Genomic DNA, 15549 nt, shown 5'->3' with positions numbered 1-15549 from the left:
ATACTGCCCTTCTGCCCTTTTTCTGAAGGGAGGTGATCATTTTTGCCAGCGGTTTAGACATTACTGGCTTTGTGTTGAGTTACTTAGAGGGCACACCAAATTCATATTTACACAAGCTGTACACTGACTACTTTACATTGTACCAAAGTGTCATATCTTCAGTGTTGTACCATGAAAAGATACAATAAAATACTTTAAAAAAATGGGAGGGGTATACTGACTGCGGAAAAATCCATGCGGAAAAGCTGCGGGTTCATTTACGCAGCATGTCAATTCTTTTGTGCAGATCTGCAGCGCTTCTGCACCCATTGACTTGTATTGAGTCGGGCATATCCGCAGCAAAACCACAGGTCTAAAAAAGATCTGCGGTTTTGCTGCGGATGAAATGCTGCAGATCGAGAGGGGGAAGAGTGTGGGAGGAGTGTGGGTGGTGACTGTGTGAGTGTATGGTGTGTGGGTGGTTACTGTGTGCGAGTATGGGCCTGTGTGTGTGTGTGGGGGGGTCTGCGGGGCTGTGCAGGGGTTGCCGGGGTCTTGCAAGGGTCTGCCGGGGTTGTGCGGAGGGTCATCAGGCTGTCCAGGGGTCTGCGGGGGTCTTGCGGAGGGTCATCGGGCTGTCTATGGGTCTGCCGGGGTCTGGCGAGGTCTTGCGGGGGTCTGCGGGCTGTGCGGGGGGGTCATCGGGCTGTCTGGGGGTCCGGATAATTGTGGGGGTCTGCTGGGGCTGTGCGGGCAGTCTGCGGGGCTGTGCGGGGGGGGGGTCTGCGGGTCTGTGTGTGTTTGTGTGTGTATGTGTATGCAGGTATCGTCTGATGGGACTACAAGTCCCATTGGGCTATGCCCGCTACAATGACAGTGAGAGACACATTAGCCAATGATGGGACAGTAGTAGTCCCATCATCTGGCTAATGTATTGAATGTTAAAAAAAGCATATACAACATATACAGAACATACATATAACATACAGCACACAACATAGAGTACACACTTACCAATCACCTAATTCCCCGATGCCCTCCTTTAATAAAAATAAAATAATAAAACAACCTATACTTACCTTTCCGCCGTAGTTCAATTAATAACGAGGGTCCCACGAGGATCTCCCATGTAGAGCAGCCGCATCAGCTGATGCGACCGCTTCCAGGGGCTCAAGCAATGAAATGACAGACGGAGGTAATCCTCCGCTGTGCATCCCTCCGCCGGGAAAGAGGTCCCGTAACCCTAACCCTAATTCTCATACAATGTTGCTGTAAAGTGAGACCCTGAATTCAGGTAACCTCAGTGATGCACTGCAGGAGGCATTGTCTCCTGTCAGTTCATCACTGGGAGGCCCTACAGAGCCATGACAACACATGATGTCACTGTTCTACAGGGGAGATCGTCATGGGACACTCGTTATTAATTGAACTGCGTTGGACAGGGAGTATATGGTTGATTTATTTTTTTTACTTTTTATTATAGGAGACCGAGGGCGTTGCTTGGATCTGGGTGTGAAATAAGAATATGAAAACAGTGTTATGCTTTATTTCATTAAAATAATTTATTCTTAGGTGTGTGTTTTTTAACCCTTTAAAACTATAAGATTAGTAATGGATAGGCATCTTATTGACGCCTCTCCATTATCAACCGGGCTTAATGTCACCTTACAATAGCAAGGTGACATTAACCCCTTATTATCCCATATACCACCGCTACACCGGAGTGGGAAGAGAGGGGCTAAGTGCCAGAATTGGCGTGGCTGCGGGCTGGTATTTGTAGCCGGGGGGGGCAAAATCCATGGCCCCTTCCTAGGTTATGAATATCAGCCCGCAGTTGTTTGCATAGCCTTTCTGGCTATAAAATATAGGGGGACCCCACGTCCTTTTTCTTTTGAGGTCCCCCATTTTAGTAGCCAGTAAAGGCTATGCAGACAGCTGCGGGCTGATATTCATAGCCTCGGAAGGGGCCATGGGTATTACCCCCTTCCCAGGCTACAAATATTGGTCCCCGGCCGTCGGCTTTCCCCCTCTGGCGCAGAACATTGCGCGGGAGCCCACGTCATTTTTTTTTTTTTAAATATTGTTCATTAATAAACATGGATATATCTATGGAAATATCTATGGAAATATCTATGGATATGTGTATAGATATATCTATGGATATATCTATAGATATATCTATGGATAAATGTATAGATATATCTATGGATATATATCTATAGATCGATAGATATGGGATAGATATATGGATATATCGATCTATCTGTCTATCTATCCATCTATTATCATCTGTCTTTCTGTGTGTAATGGAGAGTGGGTTGGACAAATGTAAAAGAGGAGGTTGGACAGAAATGACATCACAAATCTTTTTTTTATTTTCTTAAATAACATCTTTATTTAGCTTACAAAAACGCACTGAAAAACCACAGCAAATCCGCGGCAAAAACACATAAAAAATGCACCTGTGTTTTCTGCCAAGAGATGCTGATTTTGTGCGGAAAAATCCGCAGTAGAATCCGCAACTTGTGCACATGCCCTTAATCTGCAGGTAAATAGCAATTTGTTGGTTACAGGTTCCCTTTAATGTATTAATATATTTATTTTCAATACCTGGGATATTAATTAGCACACACCCTTATATTATTTTTATTACACAAATAAAACCCTGATACCTATTACACCTCTCGCTCTCATGCACTGAGATTCTCAAACGAAGCATCATCAAAAAGGAAGTATTAAAAAAAAAGAAAAGCTGTTAGATAGTGTAGTTAGTGAGGGAACGGTGGGGAATTTTTAATCCAAGTAAATTAGAAAATAGCATAGATTATGGGACCAAATAGATAGGGAGTTAGGAGAAAAATTAATTTGAGAGAGAGACTCTTATTAAAAGGGTGGAATAGGTATCAGGGATACATAATATATAAGGGTGTGTGATAATTACCTCTTTAAATTAATCTCTAGTTATTTATTGTTAGATGGCCTTGTCCAACACTGACGTGATTGCATGACAACCTCTCACCTAGTTTGTCGCTTGCTCATTGCATAATGCAGACTATGTTGAGCAATAAGCTTTCGAAATATGGATGTGTGTAATTTATTTACCATGCAGATAACAGAAGATTCGCACGGTGAACACTTTTAGATTTCTTGTATATGCTTCAGGTACACTAATTCTTCCACCATGGTGACTGCATGCTTTCTGCTCTCTGTCTTACTCTCCGCTTCAAGCTGCCGAGCTTTGGAGAAATTCATTGGTGCGATCTATGAACATGCGGTAATACTCCCCGATGAGACAACTACACCTATCTCTGCACAGGAAGCCCTGGATTTAATGAACAAAAATATGGACATTCTTGAAGAAGCAGTGAAGACAGCGGCACTGCAGGTAGTCTGATTGTCTATGACAGGAGATAAGTAATAACTGTAAGACAGGGGTCTCAAACTCGGCAGCGTAAATGGGCCGCACAAAAAAAAAATTTGAGCTGTTGGGCCACATTCCTTTCATATTTAACACACCTCGTACACACATGGCTCCGCTCCGTACACCTCGTACACACACGGCTCCGCTCCATACACCTTGTACACTCACGGCTCCACTCCATACACCTCGTACACACACAGCTCCGCTCCATACACCTCGTACACACGCGGCTCCGCTCCATACACCTCGTACACACGCAGCTCCACTCCATACACCTCGTACACACACGGCTCCGCTCCGTACACCTCGTACACACGGCTCCGCTCCGTACACCTCGTACACACACGGCTCCGCTCCGTACACCTCGTACACACACGGCTCCGCTCCATACACCTTGTACACTCACGGCTCCACTCCATACACCTCGTACACACACAGCTCCGCTCCATACACCTCGTACACACGCGGCTCCGCTCCATACACCTCGTACACACGCGGCTCTGCTCCATACAAATTGTACACACACGGCTCCGCTCCTCACACCTCGTACACACACGGCTCCGCTCCATACACATTGTACACACGCGGCTCCGCTCCATACACCTCGTACACACACGGATCCACTCCATACAGATTGTACACACACGGCTCCGCTCCATACACATTATACAGAGGCGGCTCTACTCCGTACACCTCGTACACACACTGCTCCGCTCCATACACATTGTACACACACGACTCAGTACACCTCGTACACACATGCCTGTGCTCCATACACTTTGTACACACACAGCTCCGTTACATACACACGCGGCTCTGCTACATCCACCCTGTAAACCCCTCCTGACCTTCATCCAGCACCATGACAACCAGCACAGACAGCAGCATCCTGCATACAATGAGGTCCCTGATCATGTGACCTCTGACTCTTCCCCCTCCTGTGACCTCATCCCAGGTCTTGTGCAGTGTGTGCACACAGAACAGCCATCGCGTGCTCCTGAATGCACCCCTTCCCCCTGCCTTAGGGAGTGAGACATGTGGTGCACCGCAGGCCACAGATGCCTGCCTCAAGGGCCGCATGCGGCATGCGGGCCGCATGTTTGAGACCTCTGTTGTAAGACATAGTAATTTTGGAAATGGAAGCCTGACTACAGGTGTTAGTTACTGCAAGTTGTATCATCCTCGAAGGGTGCAGACAGACAGCCGTATTTCTCATGCGAGGATCTCATTGGAATCCTCGGACTGACCTTCAGCTCTCCTGACCTGAGCGAGACAGCTGCATAGAAATACATTAAGCTCAGGTCAGGAGAGGTGCTGGGCCAGTCCATGCACTGCAATGCATCCCCCGCACAAGAAATACAGTCGTTTGTCTGCCTCCTAACTATAAGACTATAGCCTATTTAGGGTTATCTACCAATAAAGACATTTTTTTCCATTAGTTAAATGCACGTATTTGGGGCTAAAAATAATTTTTGCTATTTGGTGTCATTAAAAATTTTGCACCGTTTGGCTTTTACAGGTTCTTTGTTTCCCTGCACATTCAACTTTGATATGGTCATCAAAGAGTTAGAAATGTTCCTATTAGACCAGGGGTGGGAAATTAATTTTTCCAAGGGGGCCAAAAGAGAAACTGGCACTGCTTTGGAGGGCTGGTCCAATCGGCTGAACTTAAAGAGGTGGTCCGAAACCAAAGGTGAATTTCATATTAAATGTATATCTATTCAGTGTAATAATCTTATTTCCTAATATACTTCAATGAAAAAATCCCTAATGTACCCTCTACATTCTGACTTTCTGTCTTTTTTTTTTTTTTAACATCCCATGATATTTTGTTTGAGATTCACCAGTGAATGCTGGGATACTCGAATGAACTGTCATCAGGGGACAGATGCTGCGGACACTGCCACTGCCTCTGCGACCTCTCTGAAATTAGGCGCCATCAGTGATGTTTGTTTTGGAGGTTCGGCTAGTCCTGCTCACCTGATAATGCGTAGTACATAAATTCTGTTGCATACTCAGTATCAGTTTTCTGTGCTATATTCCTTTGAATGCACAGTGACAGTGCGCTTCCTTGCTGGCTCTAAGGAAAAGAGATGACCCGTCAGGGACCAGTCCTGTCTCTGAAACAGATGACGCTTCTTTTAATGGTGGATAAAGCAGATGTGCAGTGACCGCATCCTCTGCCCCCTGATGATGTCCCATGTGAGTACCCCAAAATGCACTGGGATTCTCAAAAAAAATGTAATTGGAAGTTAAAAAAAAAACACAACCAGACAGGAAGTTAGAGTACAGAGGGAAAGGTAGAATTTTTTTTAACTGAAATATATCAGAAAAGTGATTAGATTGTTGAAATAAATTTAGTATGAAAGTCACCTTTGGTTTCGGATCACCCTTAATTCTGTATAACATTAATTTTGTCACTTTATAAAAAGCAGTTGCTTATGTGATGAAGTTTACATGAGCGTATAAAAAAAATCATTTTCATCTAGAAAAAGACGACTTTCCATCTGAATTGTCATCCAAATGGCATCCATTTTTAGATATCAGAAGTGACTAAAATTTAAAAGAAGAAATAGTGTCCTGTGTTAATAATGGAAATGTATTCGTAAAAATCGGATGCTATCTGGATCATTCATATGGAATCCAATTTTTTTTATTTTTGTACACCCATAGACTTCAACAGGCGAGTTTGATCTGAAATACAGAAGAGACCGGTGGGTGCTATGACATTTCTCACACAGACATTTTCAAGCTGTAATCTAAATACCGTATATACTCGCGTATAAGCCGAGATTTTTTTGGGCTGAAAATCCCCCTCTCGGCTTACATGCGAGTCATATATCAGGGGGTTGGTGGGGGAGGGGGAGCATCGGTGTCAGATCATACTTACCCCCTCCTGGCGTAGTCTCTGCAGCCTCCTGCTTCTCCTGGTCTCAGGCTCCTTCCTTCAGCGGTCACATGGTACCGCTCATTAAAGTCATGAGTATGCGCATATTGATGACTTTAATGAGCGGTACCACGTGACCGCTGAAGGAAGGAGCCTGAGATTGGGAGAAGCAGGGCTGCAGAGACCGCACCAGAAGAGGGTAAGTATATGCTATATTCATCTGTCCCCGCTCCATCGCTGTGGCCTCTCTGTCCTCCGTGTCCTTTGTCTGTGACGTTCAGGTCAGAGAGCGCGGTAACATAATCAGTGTGCGCCGTGCCCTCTGCCTGACAGAAGACCCGGAAGAGACAGAGAGGGCGCAGTGATGGATTGGGGACAGGTGACTATGGCAGGTGCTGGGGCCCTGAGCCCCCAGCGATTAGCGGTGAGTATGTCATTTTTTTTTATTTGCACCAGCATATGGGGGCATAATCTATGGAGCAGCATATGGGAGCATGTTATGGGGCAGCATATGGGGGCATAATCTAAGGAACAGCATATGGGGCATAAACTATGAAGCATTTGGGAGCATTTTATGGGGCAGCATATGGGGCATAATCTATGGGGCAGCATATGGGAGCATCTTATGGGGCAGCATATGGGGGCATAATCTATGGAGCATCTTATGGGGCATAATCTATGGAGCATCTTGTGAGGCAGCATATGGGCATAATCTATGGAGCATTTTATGGAGCATCTTATGGGGGCATAATCTATGGAGCATTTTATGGGGCAGTATATGGGGCATAATCTATGGAATATCTTATGGGGTCATAACCTTTATGGAGCAGCATATGGGGCATATTCTATGGAGCATCTTATGGGGCCATTATTAACCTTTGTGCAGCATTATATGGGGTGTATTTTGTATGGAGCATCTTATGGGGCCATCATGAACTGTATGGAGCATTATATGGGGCTCCTGATTCAATATGGATATTCAAAAACATTTAACCTACTGATGTTTGATTAATTTTACTTTAATTGGTATCTATTTTTATTTTTGAAATTTACCAGTAGCTGCTGCATTTTCCACCCTAGGCTTATACTCGAGTCAATAAGTTTTCCCAGTTTTTTGTGACAAAATTAGGGGGGTCGGCTTATAAACGGGTCGGCTTATACATGGGTATATACAGTAGCTCAATTCCATAACATTGCTCCTAGGGCTCTGTCTGAGGTCAGGTTTTTTCATAGATAGCACTTGGACAAATATTACCATCGTGTGAACATAGCCTGATAAGACTTGTTGCAATAAATATCGTAACACGTAATAGCAGTTGATCAAGCAATAAATTGGGAACATTGGAAAAAAGTTTTCTCCCACCTCTACTCCACATGCAGAGATCCACATCACATATGGGCAGGAGCTGACAGGCAGGGGGTGGGAATCCTTATTGCAGTCTATGGAGTGGATGTGATAAGCCACAGATCAGGGGGGGGGGGGGCGGAGTGCAAGCTGGGAGCAAAGAGGGAGGTAAGGGTTAACTCTCACATACAAAGATGAGGATTCCAGCCCTCTGGCTGTGTCAGCGGGCCACACAGGAACACTTGGTCAACAATGCAGTTGCAGTTTGGTATAAAGTCTATGTGACAGACAAAGACAGCTGTTTATTTCCCTCAGTTCCATAGATTTTTAATTGAACTACAGTGAACTTGTTTGACCACGATCCATTTAAATGGTAAACTCTGATTGATGACACATGCAAACTTTCAAAAGTACGATATATTCATTTTAATACATTACCTATGCACAGTCTTATTAATTTTACTGAGTTATCTATAGGGTATATATTTTCTCATGAGAAGAATACGAATTGCATTCTATGATGCAATATTCTAATTATCCATGATATTGAGGGATTATTTTTAAATTGTAATATTGTATTGAAACTTGTGTCAAGCATTAATATTTCAGTCACAAAATTGTATTATATCACAGAATATTTTGTCTTTAACTGATATGTGATGCCAAAAATATGATTCTTTAGTATGATGCTTCATAACATGAATTTTGCAATTTACACTAGCAACACATTTTTGGGAACACTCAACCATCACTTCTTTGCTGAGTCAGTGTGTTATAAAAAAAAGAGTCATATTTTATGTGACCTTGCATGGTCCAGGGCTTTGTTCCTGATGCTATTCTTGTCTCTGTTCTCTGGCTGCAGCTGTGATGTCAGTGCCTTAGCCAATTACTGAGCTTGCAGTTATGTTGCTTTCTTGTCACATTTTTTATATGCAGACTAGGGATGGGCGAATCCTGAAATACTCGGAATCGCTAGACTCTAACGAGTCCGACTCGGAAACTCGCTACTCGTTGCGAGTCTAGCGAGTCCAATGTTAATGAATGGGGATGCGAGTATTGCAGCGATTCCTGTGCTGCCATTTTTTTTGTTCCGCTTACTTCCCGCATGTGGCTGTGCCCACCATGCGGAAAGTAAGCAGAACAATTGCGGATGGTACCCACGGTCCGGAGGAGAGGAGACTGTCCTCCGGGCTTTGGGCACCATATCCCTGTAAAAAATAGAATTTAAAAATAAAAAATATTGTTATTCTTACCCTCCGACGTCCCGCGCAGCCTTCCCGCCTCTCCACGCATCCGTTCCCAGTAGTACTTTGCGAAAATGCCCGCGATGGCGTCCTTTCTCGGGGTCATTCGCGCGACATCATCGCGAATGACCGCGAGACATCGCGATCCCGCGAGAACGGACGTCATCGCGGGCATTTTCGCAAAGGATTACTGGGAACGGATGCGTGGAGAGGCGGGAAGGCTGCGCGGGACGTCGGAGGGTAAAAATAACAATATTTTTTATTTTTTTTACATTTTATCTTTTACTACTGATGCTGCATAGGCAGCCTCAGTAGTAAAAAGTTGGTCACACTTGTCAAACACTATGTTTGACGAGTGTGACCAACCTGTCAATCAGTTCTCCAAGCGATGCTACAGATCGCTTGGAAAACGCAAGCATTTTGCAAGCTAATTACGCTTGCAAAATGCTAGTTTTTCCACGGGAAAATTGCGGGAATTTAAAATGCGATTTTCCTGCGGACTGGAATTCCGGAATTCTCGCGGTAATTTCCGCGAGAGTTCCGGTACGTGTGCACTTAGCCTTATTTGCATTGGACTCGTTACTGTGCGAGTAATCGCTTGGAAACTCGCAGAGTACCGACTCCTGCGAGTCCCCTACTACTCGCAGAGTAACGAGTCCTAACGAGTAGATTCGCCCATCCCTAATGCAGACTTGTTACAAAACCTGAAGGGTTAAACAAGTTGAAGATGCAATGATCTCTAAAAGACTTAAAGTTAAAGTTAAACCTCTCCTGCGTTCTCACCATAAAATTCAGCATCAGAAGTATGCAAAAGAACATCTAAACAAGCTTGATGCATTTTGGAAACAAGTCATGTGGACTGATGAGGTTAAAATAGAACTCTTTGGCCACAATGGTCAAAGGTTTGTGTGGAGAAATAAGGGCACAGAATTTCAGGAAAAGCACATCTCACCAACCATTAAGCATGGGGGTGGATCAGTCATGCCTTGAGGTTGTGTTGCAACCAATGACACAGGGAACATTTCACAGGTAGAGGGAAGAATGGAATAAAAGACGACCCCGGAATTTCACTGAACTGGAAGAATATTCAAGGAGGAATGGAAGAAAATCCCTCAAACAAGAATTGAAAGACTCTTGTTTGGCTATAAAAAGCTTTTAAAGTGATACTTTCAAAAAGGGTTTGTTACTAGGTACTAACCATGCAGGGTGCCCAAACTTTAGCACTGACACATTTTCCTTTTTGTAATTTTTAAAATGTTAAAGATGAATATATATATATATATATATATATTACAAATAAAATATGCCATCTTTAGGCCTTTTAGAGTTCATTTAATCTTCAACTTGCTTAACTGTTCACAACAACAGTAATTTTGACCAGGGGTACCCAAACTTTTACATGTCACTGTATACATTGTATACATATGCATTATTGTGCAACTGCCACAAAGTATCTCGCCTACAATACGCAAAACAGCACAGAGACAAGCCTCCAAACTTCTGGAACAAGGTAATTTGGTGTGAGAAGACTAAAATTGAACTTTTTGGCCACAACCATAAACATTACATTTGGAGAGAGGTCAACAAGGCCTATGATGAAAGGAACACCATTCCTACTGTAAAGCATGGAGGTGGTTCACTGATTTTTGGGGATGTGTGAGCTACAAAGGCACAGGAAACTTGGTCAAAGTTGAAGGAAAAATGAATGCAGCATGTTATCAGCAAATACTGGAGGCAAATTTGCAATCATCAGCCTGGAAGCTGCGCACAGAACATACTTTGACTATCCAATATGGCAACGATCCAAAACACAAGACCAAGTCGACTTGTCATTGGTTACAGCAGAACAAAGTGAAGGTTCTGGAGTGGCCATCTCAGTCTCCTGACCTCAATATCACTGAGCCACTCTGGGGAGATCTCAAGCGCGCAGTTCTTGCTAGACAGCCCAGGAATTTACAGGAACTGGTGGCTTTTTGCCAAGAAGAGTGGGCAGCTTTACCACTTGAGAAAATAAAGAACCTCATCCACAACTTCCACAAAAGACTTCAAGCTGTCATTGATGTTAGAGGGGGCAATACATGGTATCTGAGGCGTATCTAGGCTTTCTGGCACCCGGGGCAAGAATTCGGTTCGGCGCCCCCCCCCCCAAGTACATATGCGACTTGCACACTTAGGCTGGTTTCACATTTGCGTTAAAACAACGCTGCGCCCTGCGTCGTTAAGCCCCGCCCCGAGCCGGCTCCCTGCCCACCCCATCCGGGAACACCGCCTACTTTCGCATTTGCACGCATGCGATCGGCGCACCCTATCTTTAGCATAGGGTGCGCAGATCATGCGCTGCCAGTGTGAAAGCGTGCTGCGCACTTTTGACGGTGCGCCGTGCGCGCCGAAATGCAACATGCTGCACTTCGGCGCGCACGGCGCACCGTCAAAAGTGCGCAGCACGCTACTTTCACACTGGCAGCGCATGATCTGCGCACCCTATGCTAAAGATAGGGTGCGCCGATCGCATGCGTGCAAATGCGAAAGTAGGCGGTGATCCCGGATGGGGCGGGCAGGGAGCCGGCTCGGGGCGGGGCTTAACGACGCAGGGCGCAGCGTTGTTTTAACGCAAATGTGAAACCAGCCTTAGCCATGTACCTGCAAGCTGCTCTTCCTAATGCTCTCAATGTTCAGTAAAAAACTGAGAGAAGCAGGAAGAGAAGCTCGTTGTCACAGGACTATACCTATGAAAATCGCATATGAGTGAAGTGTCTATGTGATGACACTGGAACCTGCAGAGCTGAATCCTGACACTGCAGCTTCTGAATTCTCACAATGAATGCACCTGCACACTTTTAGGATTCTCCCTTGTCGATGTACAGTCATATCAGCACAAGTATGTGATTTGTAAACTTCTGGCCACATTCCGACTAGACGTGCCCGGCCTCGCTCTGTTCATTTTCATTGAGTGAGGCCACACATGTCTAGTCAGCATGTGACCGCATGTATGTAAATTACTGGCACGACAGAATCCTGACAGCGTTCAGTGAGCACTGTGAGAATTCAGAAGTCTGCAGTCACATAGAATGACAGCAGACTCAGCACAAACCTGGACAACCCCTTTAATGTTCCTAACAAATAAAAACATGAGAATAAGTTAGTAGCACAAATAACATTTACATCCAGGTACCTTGTAGATGACGTCGTCTCTGGAGTCATTCTCCTTTTCTTCTAGACCTCATGATGAGTTTTCTCACCCACATCTCGTCTCTGCAGACTTCCATCTTCTCCGGTCTTCTGCAGCAAATCTCCACACGATGCCCTTAAAGATAGAAGTGTCATTATAATGCCCCTAAATAAAAATATCTGAAATATACTGTTGCCTCACACTATTCCCCTCCCTCCTCATACTGTCTCCTCTAACATCCCTCCTGTTCACCATACTGTCTCATCATATATTTACCCCCTCACTCTCTATACTGTCTGCTCACACATATCCCTGACTCCCCATACTGTGTCCACTTACATTAACCCATTCGCTCCCCATACTGTCTGCACCAATCCCCCATACTGTTTCCTCATACATACTCTTTATTTTGTGTCCTCAAATCTCCCCACACATTAAATCCCCCATCCTCAATCCCCCACACACATTAAGTACCCCCCATCCCCACTCCAAAACCCCCCACACATTAAATAACCCCCCACCCCCACTCCAAATACCCCCACACATTAACCCCCATCCCCATTCATTAACCCCCACACACATTGACCCCCATCCCCACTCATTAACCCCATCCCCACATTAACCCCCATCCCCACTCATTAACGTCCCACACATTAACCCCCATCCCCACTCATTAACGCCCCCACACATTAACCCCCATCCCCATTCATTAACCCCCGCACACATTAACCCCCATCCCCATTCATTAACCCCCGCACACATTAACCCAATCCCCACTCATTAACCCCATCACATTAAATAACCCCCATCTCCACTCCAAATCCCCCCACACATTAACCCCATGGCATCCCCACTCATTAACCCCCACACACATTAAACCCCATTCCCACTCATTAACCCCCATCCCCACTCTAAATACCCCCACACTTTAACCGCCATCCCCTCTACAAATCCCCCTCATCTCCCATCTTCGGTGGTTCTTCAGCTCCACAGTGGAGCACACTTACCACCAGCGTTTGCTTTGGGCGCCGGGGAGTGACGTCAGCAGCGTGATCACATGACCTGATCACTATGCTGACGTCGCTGTGGCCCGGCGGTCAGAGCTTCATTTGTACTGGCGTCTGTATAGACGCCAGTACAATTGTTCCCTGGGAGCCGGCACACGCTCCTTCTCTGCGCCGGCTGTCAGCTTGACAGCTGACACAGAGAACCGCCGACTCCCAGGCCGGGGGGCGGCAGAACGCAGCCGCCGGGGGGAGACACTGCGGACCGCTGCATTAGGCGGCCCGACTGCGCCCCCTGCTGGCTGCGCCCGAGGCAACTGCCCCAGCTGCCCCCCCTAGATACGGCCCTGCATGGTATTAAGAACTGGGGTATGTGAACTTTTGATCAGGGTCATTTGGATATTTTGTTTTGTCATTTTGATTTAAAAAGAGAAAACACAGTAATTTGACAATAAATGGCTTCACCCAACCACTAACCATTAGTAGAGATAAAGTTTTGGCACAACTGTATATTTACAATATATACAGTACAATTTACATTTCTCAGTTATAAAGTATGTCAATTACACAATTGCTTGACAATTGATAAGCTATGTAAAGGCTGCTTTTGCTTCTATGCAGGTTATTGGGCACTTCCCAGTGAACATATAGTACAAACATCCATTCCCAACACACGGGTATATATCACACAGGTATATATTTATATTGTGAGGGGTTGACTCACTCAGCTGCTTGCAGAGGTAAACTCAGGAACGCCTCTTGTGGTAAATCACCTGCTGGTTTTAAAAAAGCACAGCATAAACTATATCAGGGTTGAATAAAGTAAACATGGTCTTTCTGGCCTAATGACAAAACAAAAAAAGGCCAATAGAGTGATTTTCTGCAGGATTCAGCCGCAGATAACACACAGTCTTCAGCTCTTCCTGAACCCATGTTTGGAGTCTTTCCTCTCCAAACACGCAACATACACAAAAAAATCAGTGGCTGTACATTTATCATCCCTGTCACACCGTTGAGGAGGAGATATGGTGAGTAGGCGTCCCGCCAATCTCTTACCTATTCACCTACAAACCCATTTCATAACATGGCTGATTAACTCTTTCGGCACATAGTATGCTGAAGAGGCACTTATGGGTTTCTAGAAAACGGAAAGCAATCTTCGTGACACATATCTCCCCTCACACACCGTGCGAGTGACCCTGTCACATATCTTCCCCCTCTGCCCAAAGCCAGGGGTTTTGGCACCTTCAGACACCAAACAGGAAATTTGGAAAAGTTACCATATAACGTCACTAACCTGTGCTCTGAAATCTTGAAGGGTTAAGAACAACCTTGTCACCCTGGCATTCTTACCCATCTTTTCTCTTAACCATTTCAGAGGGGCATGGTTTGACACTAGTTTGAACCTTTGCCTAGCAGGTAATATTTCAGTGTATCCATGGCCCACATTATGGCTAAGCACTCTTTCTCAACAATTTTTCTCAAATTTTTTCTCACAGGAAGAGAGTTTTCAGCTCAGATACAGGATGAGATGCTCTTTCTATTTATTTCCTGAGACAGCACAGCTCTCAACCCGATTTTTGAAGCATCCGCTTGGACCACAAATTCTTTGTTAAAGTCTAGTGCGACCAGAACTGGATGCTTGCAAAGATCCTGCTTAATCTCTTGAAATGCCATTTCTGTGTCAGTAGTCCATTTCACCATCGTCAACTTGGTGCCGTAAATGGTGCAGCAATTATATTGAAAATTGGGATGAACCGCCGGTAATACCCCACAATACCAAAAACGCCCTCACTTGTTTCTTGGAGAGCAGTTGCGGCCACTTCTGAATTGCCTCACTCTTATTTGACTGTGGCTTGATTTTGCATCTCCCAATGATGTAGCCTAAGCACTTAGCCTCTTTCTTCCCAGTGGCACACTTTTTTGGATTTATGGTGAACCTAGCTTTTTTTTAATGCATCCAAGATTGCCTGTACCTTTGGTAGATGACTACTCCAGTCAGGGCTAAAGACAACAATGTCATTAAGGGAGGTTGCGGCATACTTCTTATGTGGAGACAAGATCTGAATCATTGCCATCTGGAAGGTAGCTGGGGCCCCCTGCAGTCCGAAGGACATTCTGGTGTACTGGAAACGCCCATCAGGTGTCGAGAAGGTTGTCTTCGCCTTGGCACTCTGTGACATGGGGATCAGCCTGTAACCCATTGTCAGGTTGAGAGTTCTGATGTACCTCGCAGGCCCAAATCCCTCAAAGAGTTTGTCCACGTGGGACATCGGATACACATCAAAACTGGACACCTCATTCAACCTTCGGTAGTTATTACAAAACTGCCATTCACGATCAGGCTTTGGCACAAAGAAGATGGGACATAACCATCAACGTTTTGACTACTCTATTACACTGAGGTCTAGCATTCTCTTAACCTCCTTTGATATTATCTCCCAGTGTTCTTCAGGGATTCTATAGGTCTTGAGGTTCACCCTTACATGTGGCTCTGTTA

At 45.1% G+C, this 15549-nt stretch overlaps 1 protein-coding gene across 1 annotated transcript in view; it reads left to right on the top strand.

Moving 5' to 3' along the window:
• The first annotated feature begins 2919 nt into the window (after positions 1-2919).
• VNN1 (vanin 1) overlaps positions 2920-15549 on the top strand; it is a 58866-nt gene continuing 46236 nt past the window's right edge. The window contains exon 1 of the mRNA XM_073575828.1: positions 2920-3364. Coding sequence (XP_073431929.1) covers positions 3161-3364 — 204 coding nt within the window. The 5' untranslated portion in view covers positions 2920-3160. The remainder of the gene's footprint in view (positions 3365-15549) is intronic.

Source organism: Dendrobates tinctorius, unplaced genomic scaffold (genome assembly GCF_039654945.1).
Source record: "Dendrobates tinctorius isolate UK_male_01 unplaced genomic scaffold, ASM3965494v1 ptg000046l, whole genome shotgun sequence".
Lineage (NCBI taxonomy): Eukaryota > Metazoa > Chordata > Amphibia > Anura > Dendrobatidae > Dendrobates > Dendrobates tinctorius.
This window is presented reverse-complemented; position numbering and strand designations above follow the sequence as displayed.